This window comes from Kryptolebias marmoratus, linkage group LG5 (assembly GCF_001649575.2).
Source record: "Kryptolebias marmoratus isolate JLee-2015 linkage group LG5, ASM164957v2, whole genome shotgun sequence".
Classification (NCBI taxonomy): Eukaryota; Metazoa; Chordata; class Actinopteri; order Cyprinodontiformes; family Rivulidae; genus Kryptolebias; species Kryptolebias marmoratus.
Window position 1 is genome coordinate 13,178,796 of NC_051434.1, and position 18,927 is coordinate 13,197,722.

At 45.0% G+C, this 18,927-nt stretch overlaps 1 protein-coding gene across 6 annotated transcripts in view; it reads left to right on the forward strand.

The window, feature by feature from the left end:
- LOC108241504 (cytoplasmic dynein 1 intermediate chain 1) overlaps positions 1 to 18,927 on the forward strand; it is a 56,974-nt gene that overhangs the window by 28,377 nt on the left and 9,670 nt on the right. For all 6 annotated transcript variants that reach the window (XM_037975657.1, XM_017425707.3, XM_037975659.1 and 3 more), the window contains 6 exons: positions 4,652 to 4,798; positions 5,974 to 6,087; positions 6,581 to 6,714; positions 6,960 to 7,104; positions 14,647 to 14,787; positions 18,398 to 18,523. In XM_037975657.1, coding sequence (XP_037831585.1) covers positions 4,652 to 4,798; positions 5,974 to 6,087; positions 6,581 to 6,714; positions 6,960 to 7,104; positions 14,647 to 14,787; positions 18,398 to 18,523 — 807 coding nt within the window. The remainder of the gene's footprint in view (positions 1 to 4,651; positions 4,799 to 5,973; positions 6,088 to 6,580; positions 6,715 to 6,959; positions 7,105 to 14,646; positions 14,788 to 18,397; positions 18,524 to 18,927) is intronic.

Consider the following 18,927-nt stretch of genomic DNA (forward strand, 5'->3'; position numbering starts at 1 on the left):
CGCGGGGGGGGGGGAGGGGGGGGGGGGGGGGGGGGGGGGGGGGCGAGTTAAAGGGAGAGCGGGACGAAAAGCGAGGGGCTGAAAGAGCCGAACGGAGAAATTCAGACACAGACAAATTTTTTTTTTTTTTAATAAACTAAAAGTTTAAACCAGAAAACTGGATTTAGTTTGTGTGATAATATTTTATTTTTCAAGCTAAATGGGTTGAGCTGTAGGATTAAAGCTGATGTAAGCTAATTATCATAGCTACGATAATTGACTTCACTTCCCATTCATGGTGGATGCTGGAAACATGAGGAAGCATCCTTGTTTTCATATTTCTGTTCAAAACATGAAGTGTAGAGACAAGTAACGTACATGAGATACGCCCTGGACTCTTTGCTTCTATTATACGCCTTTGCTCTTATTGTAATAATAGGTGTATTTTCCAAAATGTCCACTAATTTTGTTTTCTTGAAAACATCAAGAGATTAAAAGAAAAGGATAAGTCTCGTTTGTCAAGTCTTGCTCTGAAAAGATGACAAATATTCAACATTACAGTAGTTTGTAAATCCAGTTGGTTAAAAAGTGGAAAAACGAAACGTGCAACAGAATTCTGAAGTTTAAGAAAACAACACAAAAAACTCCACCGGAGCTGTAAGCAGCGGTAAAAAAAAACAAACAAACAAAAAAAAAAAAACTAACAAAGAAGCTGTGGAAAGTAAAGAAAGAGTGAGCTGTAGGAGGCAGAGTAAGTCCTGTTTGTGCTCCATTGTTTGCTCGCTGAAATGGAGACTCTGGCTCGGTAATTCTCAACTCCCCGTGCCAGAAACCGCAGAGTGACAAAATCTGTGGGGTGTCATAAACGAGTGAAGCCGGGGGGGGGGGAAGGTGGTCGGGGCGGCGAGGCGAGGTGAGGTTGCGAAGTCTCCATGCAGGGGAAAGACAGTCAGATCCATCTGGTCCTGATAAGGCTGAGTCGAAAACAGATGAGTGTGGTGAGGGAGATGGGGTGTGTGTGTGTGTGTGTGCGTGGGGGGGGGACACAGAAGGAAAAGAAGGATAAAGCATTACGACTATCTGCTGGCTCTATCAGGCCTCGCTTTTCCTGGTCTAAGTAGCACTTTCGCTCCATTCCTGCCTTCACGAGACTACTTTCATCGGTTTGGTCCTGGAGGAAAAAGTAGCCAAGCGGAGGATACAACAGGAGGGAGATCTTACCACTCTGTAGTGTTTTTTCTTCCTGAAACAGCTCCGATCCCTTGCTGTGTGTCATCATTCATCATATATATTATCCTTTACTGAACACTTCCCATAAATATACCAGAAACACTGAGTCCTGGGAACTTTCGTGTGAAGACAACGGTAATATTTCCGCTCCGTTGGCCTCCAGGCCTCTCCGTTTGGTCTGGCAGGAGATGACGTAGCGCAGGGGGCCTCGAGGGCCGCCGTCCTGGAGGTTTTAGTTTTTTTTCTGCTCCAACACACCTGATTCAAACGGTTTAATCACCTCCTCACCAAATCATCAAAGTTCTCCAGGAGCGCGGCGACGAGTGGTCCGTTTAAACTGAGCGTTTTAAAGCAAAGAACACGTCTAAAACACGCAGGTGTCTGACCGGCGCCGCACGGAGGAGAGGAGAAGCGCTCGCAGGGCCGCTTCTGGCGTTTGGAAGCGAAATGTCAGGCTTAGCGTGAAGCCAGCGCTGACGTAGATATGTGGTGGCTCGGTATTTAGACAGATGTTACGATTGTGTGACGGGTTTCACGGAGGCTGAATATATAGAGAAAGTGGGGATCAGTAGGGAAACTTGGTTGTTACTTAATTAAAGAGAAAAAAAGAAATTGACATTTAAGAAAATATGTCTTTTTTTTGGATAAGATTGACAAGTTCTTGTTTCCTGACTCTTGACTACCAGCTCTCTTTGCTTTGCTGCAAACTTTACTGTTTGTTTTTATTGAACTCAGAAAAAAGAAAATACAGTCGGCATTAAAGTCATAGATGGCAGATGTTCAGATAAAACTAAAAGAATACACACATTTATTCACACCCCGCACAACTCAACTCTAAAGGCAATCATTCATCTCCTACACGACACCGAAATTGAGAATTTTACTTCCATTTAATTCCAACCGTAAACTCCTCGCAGCAAGTTGGTCCCGTTTCGGGATCTGATCGCAAATCATGCTTTTAGACCAGGATTTGACTCTTGAACGTAGATCAGAATTAGCCGTCGCTGAGCCCGACGGCCAAGCGTGCGGTTTCTCGACAGGACGGCTCCGGAGTTAGGTTGGAAATGTTCCTCTTAAGATGCCGACACTGATAGGACCTTCGAGTTAAACTAACATATGGTCCCGTGATTTGACTTGGCTTCTCTCTGTCATTACCCGTGTGGGGTAGAGATGTTTACGCAACAAAAAAAAAAGGAAGAGCGGGGAAACGTGGACGCTTTGTGTCTGCATGGTTTTTTTTTTCCTGTTTATTTTGAATTTCTGATGACGTTTATAGTAAAATTAGCACCGTGCGAGTTTTGCGTTTTCTGTAGTCTGGTGCAACTTTAGATTAGAAGAAGAAAACAGAATTTCCCCTTTTTTTTTTTTGGAACATTTTTAAAAGGTGGCTCAGTGGTTGTGTCATTCTAACTAAAAGTAGAATATCCACAACACATATTTAGTGTGCAGATACATGACGAGTGCTCGTGTTAATAGATGAATGTAAAATAATCTTCATATTGAAAAAGGCTCGGCGCACGTGTGGACATATTAACAGTTTGTCTTTAATGTGGTGTTTTTGTACAAAAATGGCAGAACGTGTGTGTTTAGTGGAGGAAGAGCTCTTTATTTTCATGTTAGACAACTATTAATGGGACTTTAAATGAAAAGGCAGACACATTTCTTTGTGAGCATCAGATATTTTATCATAAACCCATTTTCCGGTCTTTTTTGGGGCAGTTTTCTATGTAAACCTTGTACATCTGAGCTGTCCAATCAGAAACCTCAGTTTCATGTAAGCAGCTGCTAGTTATACATGCGCCTAACACGGCTATTAGTACTTATTTAACTAGATCACTGTATAGATTTTCAATTTAATGTTTCTTTCTGTATCTAATTGAACATGACGTTTAGTCAGAGTTTTACAGTTTGAGTTGATAACAGTCTCCCCCTTGATAAAGTTTAGGTGTTTAGCTCCAAGTTCAACCCCCCTTTTTTGTCACACCGCGTAAATAAACATTTCAGAAGGAGTCCTCCCGGCAGCTTCATTTTTATCGCCTCTGTTTATTTTGAATCTGGACAACCGAAGCGACTGTAGGCCCGTTCCTCCGGAGGCACGGATCCTCTGAAGTAGCGAAGAAACGGGGAGTGTTTTCTTTCCCCTCCCGTTTGTTTTCCAGCCGCCCCTGCAGAACGAACTGGGGTTTTGGCTGCTTTGCAGACGGCGCGGTGGGCGGGGATGGACAGAGAGGACGGAGGAGAAGAAAAATTAAGCAAAAGAAGATGTATTTTACTATTGCAGAGTGTATTTTTGGTGTCTACCTCCTGCTGCAGCTTTATCTGCTGTTTTCTAACCTGTTGCTCCTGATGGCCAGTGTTTGTTAATAAATCTGGATCTTTAAAATCAGCTGGAATAAAGTTAATGCTATATCATTCATGCTGCAAAGTAATTAAAATAACATTTTATTGCTAATATATTTAGATTTATATATCGTTCAAGGAGCTTTTAGTTAAACCATATGTTTATTTGTAATTGCAATTTGTTACAAATGGAAAAGAACACACAGCGTTACATTGATGATCTGATTTTAAAGAATTCTGATGATTATTGACAGGTTTGGCCTCGAGTCACAGCCTGAGAGTTGCTGGTTTAACAAGAACGATCTGGCGTACAGTTTTCAGGCACAATAAAACTGTCGTCAGTGCTCCTGCTAATAAATCCACATTTAGGGCCACATTAGGCAACAGTCTTTTTCGCAAAAAAAAAAAAAAAAAAACGCACCCTGCCTGCGTGTTGTCGTTGTTTTTTCTGTTTTTAATCACGAGCCGTGTTCCGGAGCTTCGCGTTCAACTCTGCGGCTGCTTGTAAATTATTTCTCCTCTCTCTGCGTTCCGTCAACGCGTAACACCGCTCACCCTCCCACAGCGCCACGCCGCAGGCTGAAACATTGTTTCTCATAACCCACTGGATCCTCCGGTGGCTCGGGGGGGGGTCAGGAGGAGCCCATACGGGACGAGCACTGAAGAGTAACCAAAACTCAATAAACATGGCATGGAGGGGTGGGGGGGGAGTGAGTTCAAGGGTGCACTTGTCACGACGGAGGCTGCAGTGAGCGCTCCAGTGGCTGCTGGGGTTTTGGTGCTGTAATGTGAAACGGCTGCTGGGTTACAATCTCCCTCTTTGTCTGGTCTCCACCCCCAGCGTCACCCCCTGTCTCCTCTCCTCGGCAGACCTTCTCCCTGGCCAAACTCATCATCTCCGTCTGAGTCCCCCACGTCTGCCACCCATCGCGACGTCTTGATGGCTCGATTCGGAGCGCCCAGTCTAGCGTTACCGTTTTCAGCTCCTGCCGTTCTTTCCTTCCCATTTTCCCAATGCCTGATGTTTTTTTTTTATCCTGCTAAACTGTAACAAGTACAGTGCAGCTTCTAATATTCTCCGTTTTTCCTCCTTTCTCCGCAGTCCCCAGTGGTTTCCGTTGGTTTTGCCAAGTTCCATCCCAACCTGGTGGTCGGCGGGACGTACTCGGGTCAGATTGTCCTGTGGGATAACCGCAGCCACCGCCGCACCCCTGTGCAGAGGACTCCCCTGTCTGCCGCTGCGCACACCGTAAGACGAGTTCCCAGCAGAGAAGTGAAATATCCCTCCACTTTCGCTGAGATCAAAAAAGATGTAGCAGAAACCCAAACAGTGCTTAGTTCGGGCTCCGCACAATTCAAAAGATAACGAGCAACAACAAGTTAACTCACTCAGCGAACACGAGCACCTTCATCTCAATTAAAACCTTAATCCTCCATTTAGTCACATGAAAACAGCCCGTGAATGACAGCTACTTTTTATCCACACTAACCGCAGATACTTTATCCCATGTGGCTTTCCTTGTTTCAAATAAAACAAAAGGGCCGATGTGAATGCAAGCCCCACGCTGGTTCATTTCATTGCGATTTACTAGCAAACCCAGAAATTAATTGACGCGAGTGTAAAACGCACAAAAGATCAAGCATCGCCAATCGAAAGCAGACATTAGCGGTGCTTGGCAGGAAGCGGGGTCCAACAGACCCAGTCCCGCTTTGGGCCAGCTCTGGTTAGACACAAAGAGCACCACTAAAGCAAGTGTTAAACGTTTCGAGTGTCAAAAATCGGAAGAGAAGCGCGAACAGAATAAATAGCGTATGAAGTGAAAACCCCAGAAGAAGAATCCCTTTGCCTTTTGAGGCTCGAGGGAAGCTGTCACCGTCACAGACAGAGCTGAAAGGATCGCTCAGTTCAGCCCCCCCTTTAACAAATCACTAATGAACGCACTTTAGCTACATCCTAAAACCAGAGGCCTTTTATAAGAAGCCACTCATGTTGCCGCAGTCGTACTGTAGGTTTGAATAATGTGGGCCACCGGTCTCGTCCTCTCCAGTTAGAGAGCGCAGCTTGCTAGCATGGTGCTGATTGCTGAATGGACTCTTTGTGCAGCCCAGCAGACAAATCAATTACTGCCCAGTAATGATATAATGGCTTCACACACTTGTGGATTTGAACAGCAGCACATGGCCCCGGCTCAGGAGGGTTTAAAGGGACCACCGCACACCGAGTTACCGGGATCTGTTTATTTCTTTTTTTGTGAGGGAGGTCCTCGAACTATCTCACGAGCTTCAACGGCTGCGATCCCAGTTCGAAGCAGAACAACAAGCGTTTTTTATCGAGAACATTACAGCCAGAACGTCGAAAACACGCGGTCTCGCCTCAATCATTACTCGTCTCACCCCCCTTTGTTTCTCCGTCTCCGCGCGCAGCACCCGGTGTACTGCGTGAACGTGGTGGGCACCCAGAACGCCAACAACCTGATCAGTGTGTCGACCGACGGCAGGATGTGTTCGTGGAGCCTCGACATGCTTTCTCAGCCTCAGGTACACGACACGTCAACGCCGTTCACACAGCCTAAACTCTGAAGAGGACGACGTCACGCCTCTGTATTAACGTCTGCGGAGGCAAATGAGTTTCAAAATGCTCTGAAATGTGTGATACACCCTCTGCACATGACTATAATAAGATTTATTTTAGGAAAAACCACATGCTTTGTGTGTGTGCAAATACACCCACTGTTGTTGTGGTTTTGTCTTGACTGGTTAGTTTTTTACGCCCTAAAACTAACAGTATGACTTCTTCTTTTTTGTCTGAATTCAATGTGTGAAACATTTTAAATAGCCCAAACATGACAAAGAAATGAATAGATTTATTTTTCAATGCAATAAATATGTTCTTTTGCCATTTATGACTAATTTTCCCTAATTATTATACTCAATATTTCATTTTATCCATGATTCAGAGTTATTTAGTTTGTATGATATTGTTCATACTGTGTGTGTGTGTGTGTGTGTGTGTGTGTGTGTGTGTGTGTAGGAGACCATGGAACTGGTGTACAATAAGTCCAAGCCTGTGGCGGTGACAGGCATGGCCTTCCCCACAGGGGATGTGAACAACTACGTGGTGGGGAGTGAGGAGGGCACCGTGTACACAGCATCCAGACACGGCAGGTCGGTGGGTTTCTGCTTCTTGTCTTAGTGATGAAATGTTAAAGTCAATTAGAAGCTAAAAACACACAAATATATGGAATCAAGGTAATTTTGGCTGTAGATTTTAGCCAAATTCTCAGATGAGGTAGATTCAAATGTGGTTTTAATTTGTACTTTAGATGAGCGACTGGTTGAATAAACAAATAAACACCACTCAGCTTGGACCAAAGTTTCAATAAACTATTCTCCGACTTCTCCGTCTCCAGTAAAGCAGGCATCTGTGAAATATTCGAGGGCCACCAGGGGCCCGTTACGGGCATCAGCTGTCACGGTGCGGTGGGCACCGTGGACTTCTCCCACCTCTTCATCACATCCTCCTTCGACTGGACCGTCAAACTCTGGAGCACCAAGGTACGAGGCTGTGTGTGCGTGCGTGTGTGTGTGAGGGAGAGAGGGAACAGATGTGTGGGGGGTTGATTGTGGCCTCAGAAAGGTTACAAAGAGGGACCCCTGAGAGAAGGAAGGGAGTCGAGTACTTCAGATGAGTGACTAGTTGAAAATCAGTCCTTCTCTTCGTATTTGTGTGTCTGTGTGCGTGCGTGTGTGTTGGAGGGAGCTCAGTGAAATATGTTATTGCGTACATACACTGTAGGTGTGTTGTAAAATTATTCATTTGAAACCGGCAACTCTGTTGATTGCAACCGGAACTGGCGCCAAGAAAACTTCTGATACTTCGGTTTTTTGTTCTCTTTATCGGGAAAGAAAAAGACTCGTTTCTGTTAAATGATCGAATCGATCCAAAGCTGTTTGCATAGATGGCAAGTTGTCACGACCCAGTATACTCAGAACCGTTAAACCAAACATTTTGGCGCCATCATTAAACACATGCAGTCTCCTCAACACAAAACAGTGTAGTCATATTTTAATGGAAGACATTTTTTATTTATTTCAGTACAAACCAAAGAGTCTACAATCCACCTGGAGTCAGCTTCATGCTTTGCAAAGACAAACAGAACATAGAAAAATATTACAACAGTTTTAAATGCGTTGCACCAGAGCGAACCTGCAAAAATAAAAAACAAGGAGCAAATCATGAAAAGTCATGCAGCTGAGAGGTAAAAGAGAACCCCGACGGAGCTTCAGCTAATTAATAAGACAGACTCATCTCCAACCGGACAGGGGCTCCGCTACAGGTGGGTCACGTGCGGTTCCTGACAGTATGGCTGGGAGTTATAGAACGCCAGAACGCCCTGCCCCAGTTTTCTAATCTGTCAAGAAGAGAGGGGGGAAAAAAAAATACAATAAAAAACACCAACGATGGAAATATTTGGTTCCTGAAGCTCCTGGTCTAATAAATGAGATCATTTGAGATGAGTATGGACCGGACTGACTCCCTGCTGTCAGAAAGTCTCCAATAATCACTGTGTAACCCACACATTCTGAGCACTGAATACTGTGTGAACACAGCTGCAACATGGTGTGCAAATAAACACTCATCCAGCTGTTATACGAAGATTAGTAGCAGAAATGTGCTACAAAAACAGGTTTAAAGCAATGCTTTTTAACTGAAACCAGTGCATAATTGTGATAATAATTTCAATATTTGAAACAAAAATCACAACAATCCTTTTGGCCATGGTCAGGTGGTCCTTGTTTGGGTAAATTGAGTCCATATATTTTATAATATTTCACACTAGCTGCATGGGTTTGAGAATCCGACCCTTTCTGCCCCCGTAGTTATTGACACACAGGAGGTTTTCCACTAAATGTGTGTCTAATAGTTCATTTAAATGGGAACAAACTGCATCGGCGTGGTTCGCAGCCACGCCCGAGGTGCAGCGGCGTTTTTCGCGAAGGCTTCGGGAATCAGATGAGTGCTGCCGACGCGTTCAGCAGCTCAGTCTCTTTAGGAACTAAGTGCTCGCTCACGTCACACTTTAATAAACAGAAAGCTTTCACGCTTGATACTTGCGGCACCACAACAAGTACTTTTTGGAAATATTATTCTGGGAAAAAAAAAAACCCACACAACCCCAACAAGGAAAATCCAACTAAGATGTCTCACTGGCCTTTAATGAGTATTTCTTTATTTTCAGGGACAGTAGATAAAGCAATTAAATCCCATGAAGAATTCATTATTTATATATATTTCTATCACAGACGTCCATCTTCAGAGAAAGGCTTTAGTCAGATTTACATAAATAAAGCTAAAATTAGGCTGTTGATAAGTTCTCATTAATATATTTATATTAATTTGCATATTCTTCATAAAGCTGGAGTCAGGACTAATTTTGGGAAGGCGTTAATTCAGTAACTCATCTTTTTTTTTTTTTATATAAATAGGATGGGTTTCCTAAAAACGATCCCACAGACAGACAAACAGCCAGAAGTGGTTTTTATTTTCCGAGCTCCCCGTCGCGCCCGTCGGCGTCTCGGCGCGTCCGTGCGACCGACTGCACTGACAGGACATCGCCAGGCCGGCACATTCAGGGGAATCAGAGTTCGACAGTCTGTAAAAGGTGGGCACTCCTCCTCGCGGCGGCTTGGAGTGACCTCGCCCCACTCAGGGTTGCTTTCCTTTCAAACCATCACGATGAATTCCATTTGGCAGCATTTCAGTGGCAGCAAAAACCCGAACAGTCACACTTTCTGTCAGAGCGAGGTTGGAGAGGAGGAAAGTTAGCTAAAACACTGAAAGGACTTTTTTTTTTTTGAGACACAGGTTTAGCCTGGATAACGTGTTCCACAAAGGGCTTTGAGAAGCGAGGAGATGGACAGAATCAGAGGAAGAAGGGTATCTTTAAAGCAAAATCAGTGATGCAAACCTTTAAAATTGACTCTAATTGGCTGTTTTTCCCAACAAATCCAGCCAGAAATGAGATGTTCAGAAGCATTACACCTTTTTTGCCTGAACCCTACAGCTTCATGAAAGATCTTGTTTCGGTGTTCGTACTCGGCCGTGACGGATAAATGACGTCCCGTCTTGTGCAAAGAGTCCCGCGACTCGTATTAAAACATTTCTGTGGATTTTCACGGGGAGAGCGCGTTATTTTTTTTAAGGATTTGGGAATTCCCTTCCCTTTTGAGGGCCACCGCAGGAATGCGCGTCTGTCTCTCTTCTCACATAGCTCGCGCTTGTGTGTGGGCAGGCGCGTACCTGAGCTCGTGTGTGTGTGTGTGTGTGTGTGTGTGTGTGTGTGTGTGACTGAGTGCAAATGTAGAAACGCTACACATGTTTCACCTACACCTTTTCTGGCCTGAAATCCCCTTGAGGATGGCCTTCAACCTTTCATGACAGACTGTTATAACACACACACACACACGCTTGCCCTCACAGTTCAAAAAGGCCGTCATACAGAAGTCTGCTAATGTTTTTACACTCAGCGGTGCAAATATTGTGGTTAGTGGAAGCGTTTCGAGTCGGCCGGAGTTCTAAGATGTCGCGACAGCTGCGAGTGGGTTTATGATTGTGCACAACTCGAAGCGTTCTGCTCTCTTGACCCCGAAAACCAGCGCCTACTAAGTGATTGGATGAAGCATAATAATTCCACTTCTGCTCCCTGAAGAAGTTAATTAGAGGCCCGCGTCACTGTCAGTTCAGGTGATTGTTGATGAGTGCGGATAGATCCGAGCCGAAACGTCTGCAGATATCTTTCGGAGACGAGATTATTACTGAGGATTTGTCCCGGTGGGCTCTGACGGCGCGGCAAATGGGAGCATTTGTAGCAGCATGTGGTCACAAAACTGATGTTAAGATGTCAAACTTGTTCGGTTTGAAGGAGCGCAGTCTCTTATTCTTGATGTTTTGGACCCGTTTGGACAGGCTGAGCCATAACTTTGAGTCACTGAGCCGACAAAACTTTACTTATTGATGTTAAAACCCAAGCTTGTGACACAAATGAACACATATTTTAGCTTATATGTTCTTGTTCTATCACTTGAATCCCAGTGCTGATCAGATTTGTTAGAATTAGAGGTAGTAAAAACTCAGATCCTTCAGAGATAAAAGGTCTCAGGTTGTCAACAGCACCAATAAAAGGAGTCTTCTGTGTACCGCATTTTCCGGACTATAAGGCGCACTTAAAAGCCTTCAATTTTCTCAAGAAACGACAGTGCGCCTTATAATCCGGAGCGCCTTATGTATGTAAGAAGTCGTGATGTTTTAGTATGACTTTGGTAAACTACAAAGCTGCACCGCTCGCAGCATTAAGGCTCAGTTATAGTCGCACAGGGCTCCGTGCACGGACCTGAGCGAGCGGTGGAGGCGTTTATACTTGACGCTTATGTCGGTGCAGTATCCTTCCGTGAGTTTTGAACCGTTTGATTATCTCTGTGATCTCTCATAGAGGGATCATATAAACGCTGATACAGGCGAACCAGCTCCGCTAGAGCAGCAAAATCGTCCATTTGGAACGGAGCACAGCACACGAGGTCCGCGTGAAGTTACAAAAATGACGATGTGCCTTATAGTCCGGTGCACCTTATATATGACAAAAATTCTAAAACAGACCGTTCGTTGACAGTGCGCCCTATGGTATGAAAATATGGTATTTATTCAAATATAGGAATAAAGATGTGCAGACGTTCTTTGCAGAAATCCTCAAAGCTGTTTGCATTTCCGTCCTGGTAGTTTCCACTGTTCCATCATCTCTTTGCTTTCAGGCTCCTGAGTTGCTGGAGTTCTTACCTGGGTTGGGAGATTTCCCGAGGTCCGGACTCGTAGCTGACCAGTTTAAGTCTCCAAACTTTCCCCCACAAACTGGAGCTGTTTCTAACATCGAGGTGGCTCGGATCCCCTCACCGTGTTTTGTTTTGAGTGCCGCGTTAAGAAAAAGCGCCCCGTTTGTTTTATCGCCGTGAAACATTATGAGCCGGACCAACAGTGGTTTCGAGATCCGCAGCGATTTTCTCGGAATTGCCCCGTTTTTCTTCACTAATATGCCCGACTTTCTCAGACGACTCTGTTTTTCTTTGCGATAGTTCAAAAAAAAGAAAATACTGGAAACAATCAGCACATGTTCCCAGAAAGCAACAGTGACTCACCGGCTTGTTCGTTTTTATGTGAACACTGAGAATTAAGGAAAAGTAAGTTGTAGTACTTTGTTTAGAGAACTCCAAATCTTGTTTTCTAAACTTCTTTAAAAGCTTTAATCTGCAATTTATTCATTTAATTTAAACAAATCAGCAACAAAGAGAGACTATTATCCCACATCAGTTATAGTTTTTAATTAAATACTGATAATTGGATAGTATTTTCAGTTTTTCTATTGTTTTTAATCGCTTTCATGATGTTGTTTTTGGTAACTGGATTTGTGTTCAGATTTTCTCCAACAGGTGCCGCAGCTTTAGTCCGGCGTAGATTTCATGTCTGTGTTTTCTTTCTTTCTTTTTTGCTTTCACAATTGGAAAAGATTTATTTGCTGTTGCTGCACATTTAGGGATGATGTTCCACTTTCAGGTGGGGCAGGAATGCTCCGCAGAGCCGCACGCAGGGACGCAGAAAAGATAATGACAACCGCTTTCTTCACGCGCGGCGCCACTTGGATTAAGCTTCATTTTGAGATTAGTTTCAAAACTTTTTTTTTTCTTCAAATCACACTCGTCGAAGGGGGCGGACAAAGGCAAAGCAGCTGTCTACGCACCGCCGTCATCAGGAAAATGCAATTTTTCGGCGAGATGGGTTAAAACGGGTAAAAGGTGAAAAACGGGGGGCCGGTGCTGAGACAAATGAAGAAGATAAATAAGGAGCAATCAGCTGATCAAGTGCAGAAAGGGGGAAGGAAAAATTACTTCCCGCTGTCGTCTGCCCGACCGGAGAACAGGCTCAGAGCTAAGGCTTGAAGTCGGCTCGGTTCGTTTGTGTTGTCGGCGTGTTTGCGTGCGCGTACGTGTGTACGCACGGAACAACCGAGGAGCGAGAAAAAGCAAAAAAAAGAGCAAGAATGAGGAAGAGAAGCACCCCTCCAGCCAACCTGTCTCCTTTCTACGACCCCTCCCACTCTGCTCGTCAGGAGCGCTGTTTGTAAACTCTGAAATCCCAAAACACACACACACACACACACTCATTTATATTAAGTAACATTTACCTGGCACCTTTGTGAGGATTCTTGGGGCTTATCGTGGTGTCTGTGGGGTTTAAATTATTTGCAGATTCTTAGTATTAGTCCCAGTAAGATTAAGCAAAACAGTTTTTTTATTTAAACTATTCAACTAAACATCAGGACTGACCTATTTCTTGCATCTTAAACCTAATGTTTCTTTATTTTCAGACTGCAAAGAGCTACCTGCTGTCTACAGGTATTCTTTAGCTTTAACTGCAGCCAAAGCTGACGTCGCAGCCGAATAATAAAAGTGTGTAAACAGTTCAGTCTTAATGAAAAGGCATCGGTCGCTGCAGCTCATTTTCTTCTTTGTGGTGTAAAAGAATGAACGTAAGCGGTCGATCCAAGGTCCAGTGCAAATCGGGACCTCCCAACTGCAGTAGCTGCGAAACACACACGTTTTATTGTAACAAAGCTCAACTTTAACTAAAAACCGATACGGCATTCCTGCTACTATATTTAAAGTTGCTACACGCTGCAGCTGTAAAATATAAAGGTCTGATTTGTTATGGCCTGACCCTCATGGCTCTTATTTATTGGCGATTGGTGTCAGAATGACGAAACGTCCCGACCTTAAAAACTCCCCGGGAACGCGGTTTCTAAGCCTCCGAGTTCTATTGTACTGAGAAACACATTTTCTCTCCGTGGTAAAGGAAGAATTGAGGTCCTTTACTTAATTCAAGCACCACTACAGCAATTTATAGAGGTGCTCCGAAAGAAGCCCGAGTCTTGACAAAAATATCCCCCATTAGTAAAAAAAAAAAAAATTGGTTAGCGGCAAAACATAGTTAAAGAATTTCTGCGAAAGTCCTTGGCCTGGCTGGTGCTATATAATTTGTAACGTCATTTGATTATTCATACTGAAGCGTCTTTCCACAATAGCTCCTTTCTTTCCTGCTGTAGCAGTAAAGTTTAAAATACTTATTCCAGCTTTTCGGCATCCTCTCGCCTCGTGTTCTGGGACATATATCGGATCGTTTCTCTGAATCGAAACCAGCGTTCAGACGGAAGCGTTTCATTTTGCGTGCTGGGTTTATAATGTAACATTGGGAAGGCATATTTAAAGCGTCAGAGACATAAAAAGGTTGAAAAACACCGTTTCGGTCGGTTTATTGGCTTGTTATATTTGCCTCGGTGTAAAGTTTTTAACTTAAACGGAGCCGGTGAATAAAGCTGCCAGGAAAACGCAGTGAAGTAAAAATATTATAAGTACCTCCCAACACAATAAGTGAGATATTAGTATAATTTGGAAGCAGTGTCAGTGTGACACTGTTTGTCCACTAGAGAGCACTGACAAGTTTCCTATTTAAACTCCCATCCCATCTCTCAGCACTTGGATGTAAATCTTTTAATGACGCAAGTTTATGTTAAAGACGAAGATCAGCTGATGGGTTTGGGAAGCAGCTGAAAATGAATGGTTCCTGCGCCAGTCGGCCTGTCCACAGACGTCCTGCTCCAAGCGCCTCTGCTTCCCGGTCCACTGCCCGCCCCTTCCTTCCTCCTCCCGCTCCCTATCTCGAACCATCTTCCCCAGACAGCTGTTGCGTTAAGGTTACAGTACACCTTGCGGAGGGCCCTTCCCTTTCATCTCTCCCAGCGGTTTTTATGGCGCTGTGTGAATGTGCGAGGCTTTTTAATTAGACTCTGCACCCAGACAGGCCCCAAGGCTGAGGCAGCGCCGCTCTGTCTGAAGCGCCCTCATTCCCTCTCTTCATTCCTTTCCTCTCGTTCCCGTTTATCTCTCGGTGTGTCATCTTCTGTAATCCCTCGCGCTCTCCGTTTCTGTGTACTGTGCTCTTCCACGCCACTGAAACGCTCCTCCACTGATGTTTTTTTTTTTTTTTCTTCTCAGCACAACAAACCCCTGTACTCGTTCGAGGACAACGCCGACTACGTGTACGACGTCATGTGGTCGCCTGTGCACCCCGCCACCTTTGCCGCCGTGGACGGCATGGGCCGCTTGGACCTGTGGAACCTCAACAACGACACCGAGGTGCGTGGAACCGGGTCGAGGCGGGCGTGCGCTTTTCTGGGTCGTCCTGTCGTTTCCGTGCGCGTTTTGGTAGCCTCCGAGCCTGTGGCTGGGGCTCAGCCCGAACCACACACACACACACGAGTCAAGATTCCCCTGTAGGCGTTTCCCACAGCTTTGCTTTAAATCACATCTTCTGACATCTTCTCCTCACGGCTCCCACCCACTAACATTTCTACAACCTCCATCGAACATTCAGATAACCTCAGGATCCATCTTCCTCCCACCCCGCGTCCCTTCTGAGGAGCGCACAGATGTGCTGCAGACCGCACGCAGGGAGCCCCAGCCCTCAGTCCACAGTCCCATGAAAATAAAATTTAAAAAAAAAAAAGAACATTTGACTTTTGCAATTCTGTGAGGCGACAAATATTTTCAGATGAGTGCTTCTAAGGCCACCAGAACCAAAACTGTGTCACTGTTGAAGTAGAAAAAGAACGTAAAGTGATAATCTCAACTTACACCATCCCATCAACACACTTTAAACTAAAATCCAAATGACCATAATAACTATATTATTACTATAATATTACTGGCAGGTGGTTGTCAAGGCAAGTGTGTTGCTTCCACTTAATTCGTCACGGCAAATTGGTTCCTAATGTGAGAATTCATGCCGGTTCGTTCATAAAACCTTTTGAAATTTTATGATCAAAGGAATTCGGCGGCATTTTCTGAATGGACGGCTCTGAAAGTAGGTTCCTGCGGAACGGTTATGAAGAGTTAATGTTTGACCTGTTGCGGCGAGCTCTTTGAACGGCCTCAGCGTGGAGAACCGGAGTCTCATTCTGAGCAGGTTACCAGGTGGGGTGGGTCCGAACTGGACCTGCTGGTGCTGAGGTCGAGGACTGCAAAGGACCGGAGTCGCCTCGCTTGGAGTCAAAATGTCTGCCGGCGTTATGAAAACAGGTTCAGCAGGGAAAAGAGAACGCAATCGGGTTTCTCTCTTTTGTCATCGGTTCGTTCGAATGCAGTTTCGTAAACCTTTACACCTCTGTCAGGTTTCACGTTACACAGAAATGTTAGGATGCTCCTGCTGGAAGCGCTACAGCTAACTGCTGCTGTCAGTATTTGCGTTGTCAGATAACCGGGGTGCGATGTAACCAACAGAGTTAACGCGAAAAGAAAGACGACGGAAAGAAATATGAAACAGCAACCGAGTGAACCGCTACAAGTCTTTGGTCTCAGCGATCCACTTTGGTTCTCGGCGCCACTCTGACTAGCCATTAGCTCATCAGTCCGGTCAGATTTAAGCTCTCGCTCCAAACTGAGGTCGATAAAAGAGCTATCAACAGCTGTCCCCTTTTGACCTGAGCCTATTCTCAAGTATCTTTTGGACAACAAAACTATTAAAATGTCTTAGTGTGTGTGTGTGTGTGTCTGGGGGGGTATTTTTTGGAAACAGTCCGCCCTTTGGAGCTTTACGTTCAGTCGACTGGTGAGAACGGTGCAGTTAATTTGATCATACTTGTGGTATGAAGCCAAATTGTACATTCAAGCGTGAGTCTGAAAAAAGAAAAAAAAAATCCCACTTTCTCACAATGCTGTGCAGCAGAGTGGGCACCAAACCTTTGATCACTCAGGTAAAAGTAGGGATAAAAGGATCCTCCATTCTCCTTCGCTCTTGGTTTCCATGGAGACAACACCCACAGTGACTCCAACCTGAATGCGAGTCTGCATCACGGCGCTCTCCTTCCTCTCTCATAATAATCCCCCGCTCTTATAATTTCCTCCCCACTCCGACGAGTAAAAGTCACATCTTCTCACTTTAAAGGCGCGTCTCCGTCCCTTTAACGCTGCCGCAGTGCGAGTCGTCGTCGTCTTCTTCTTCTCCCCCCCCTCCACACTCCGCCCCGCAGCAGACACGACAGTTTCCCATGGTTCCCTGAACAGCAGCCTTTTCACGGACAGAGGAAGAGTTCATTATCGGGGCTCCTGACTCGGCGAACAATGCGCTTCGTGGGAAGCATTCAGCTCGCGCAAACGGACGTCGGCCTAACGGCAACAGGCTTTCATTGTTGCCATCATATTAAAAAAAAAGCACAGAGCCATAACAACATTAACAGGGCCGTGCAGCGCGCCTGGTTCTCATTTCCACCACACACACACACACACACACACACACACACACACACGTTATGTCTCTCTATCTTTGCAGGGACTTTCCATTGACTTCCATTCATTTCTACACCCTAACTACAGCCTAACCCTGACCCTTACCCNCCCCACCCCACACACACGGACACACGGACACACGCACACACATGTTATGTCTCTCTATCTTTGCAGGGACTTTCCATTGACTTCCATTCATTTCTAAAGCCTAACTACAGCCTAACCCCAACCCTTACCCTAACCCTAACCCTAACCATTACCAGTACATACCTAACCCTAAACCAAACCTAAACTCAATTCACACCTTAGTCCTAAACCTAACCCCTAACCCAAAAACATCATTTCTCCTCGGGGGGACCAGGCTTTGGTCCCCACGAGGAGCAGTTGGTCCTCACAAGGTAGTATATGTTAGGAAAATTGTCCACACAATGTATCAAATACATGGCCACACACACACACACACACAGCTCAGATCCAGCCCAGATGAAGGGGATGGAAGCTAGCGGGCTAATGGCAGTCGGTCTGTGGTTAGCGCAGAGGCTCGGTGTGCGAGGAGACGCGACGCCCAGGCCTCTTGTCTCCTCCGGTGACGTGTGTCAGACTCGCCCGCCACACGTCAGGAACAGTTTCTGGAAACCCCGCAGACGGCTTTTTAAAAGGTGCAACATGAGCACAGCTCAGCCGTGATGGCAGGCGTGCACGGGCTGTACAGTAAAAAGCCCTGCGTGTGTCCAGCTGAACGACAAGTTCAAAAATCTGACAGCTTTGTTTTTTTTAACCTCTGCCGGATCCGGGAGAAGGGGCCTTATTTATGTGGCAAATGCGGTCCGCGGCAAATTGTTCCAATTCCTCCCCCCATCTAAAAATCAAAAAGAAGAACCAAAATTTGTGCCACTAAATGAAATAAAGTAATGCCTCATGAAGCTCACCATAAGGAGACGTTTATTTCACGTACTAGAGTTTGAAAATCGAAGGAAATTAGTTCTGGAGAGGCAATTTTTTAATTTTTTATGTTTATTTTTTTAACTAAATCTGTTTATGAAGTACTTTATGAGCCGCGCTCATTCCGTCAAAGGTTTTATTCATTTTAATTTGTTCCATTCGGGACTCTTGGGATCATTTCACCTTTTTCTGAGGCGCTATAGTTTCTTACCGGCTCCTTTTATCCAAACGTTGATGCGTTTTTATATACACTCAGTTTCATATCTAAACGTCTGATTTGCTTAAATACATCTGAAGTGTACAACTTGTAATTACGCTGTTCGTTTTCTTTTTCTCGTTTTGTGTATTTCGCACCTTTTCTCCCATTTTTGCACGAAAACCTTTGTTCTGTTTGTTTAAGAAGAGACAGAAAACATGTCAGAAGCTGCAGAGCCCCTTTGATTGGTCAGCTTCATAACCACAAGATGAAAAGTCTTTGTTTGAGGCGTATCATCTTCATCTTTTTGCCTTCACCTTCCAGGTGCCAACAGCCAGTGTGACCATCGAGGGCGCCTCGGCGCTGAACCGGGTCCGCTGGTCGTCAGCAGGGAAGGAGGTGGCTGTGGGTGACTCGGAGGGCAGAGTCTGGATCTACGACACGGGCGAGGTATATAAAAAAATAATAATAACCATATAATTCATCTGCTGCATGAGGCATTTACAGACTTTCAAATAACCGAACCCTGCAGCTCCAAATAACTGTTGTGTTTTGAACACGTTTTTAATATTTAATCAGTCTGTTTTGGGTTAAACAAAAACTAAAATAAACATGTGAGGGCATAATTGCTGGACCCTCTTCGGTCCACAGAGCTGCAGGTTCTTGTAGGTTCAGGTTTCATACAATCACAACTTAATTACAGCCTAGGTGCAAAAAGCAACCGTCGCCCTGTTTCTGAGTCGCTGCACCACGTCGGAGTGAGATTCACTTTCTTTTTTTTTTTTTTTACCACGGGGAATTCGATGACTGGTTCTGCTGAATGAACCATCAGGTGCAGTTCATCGGGGGGGGGG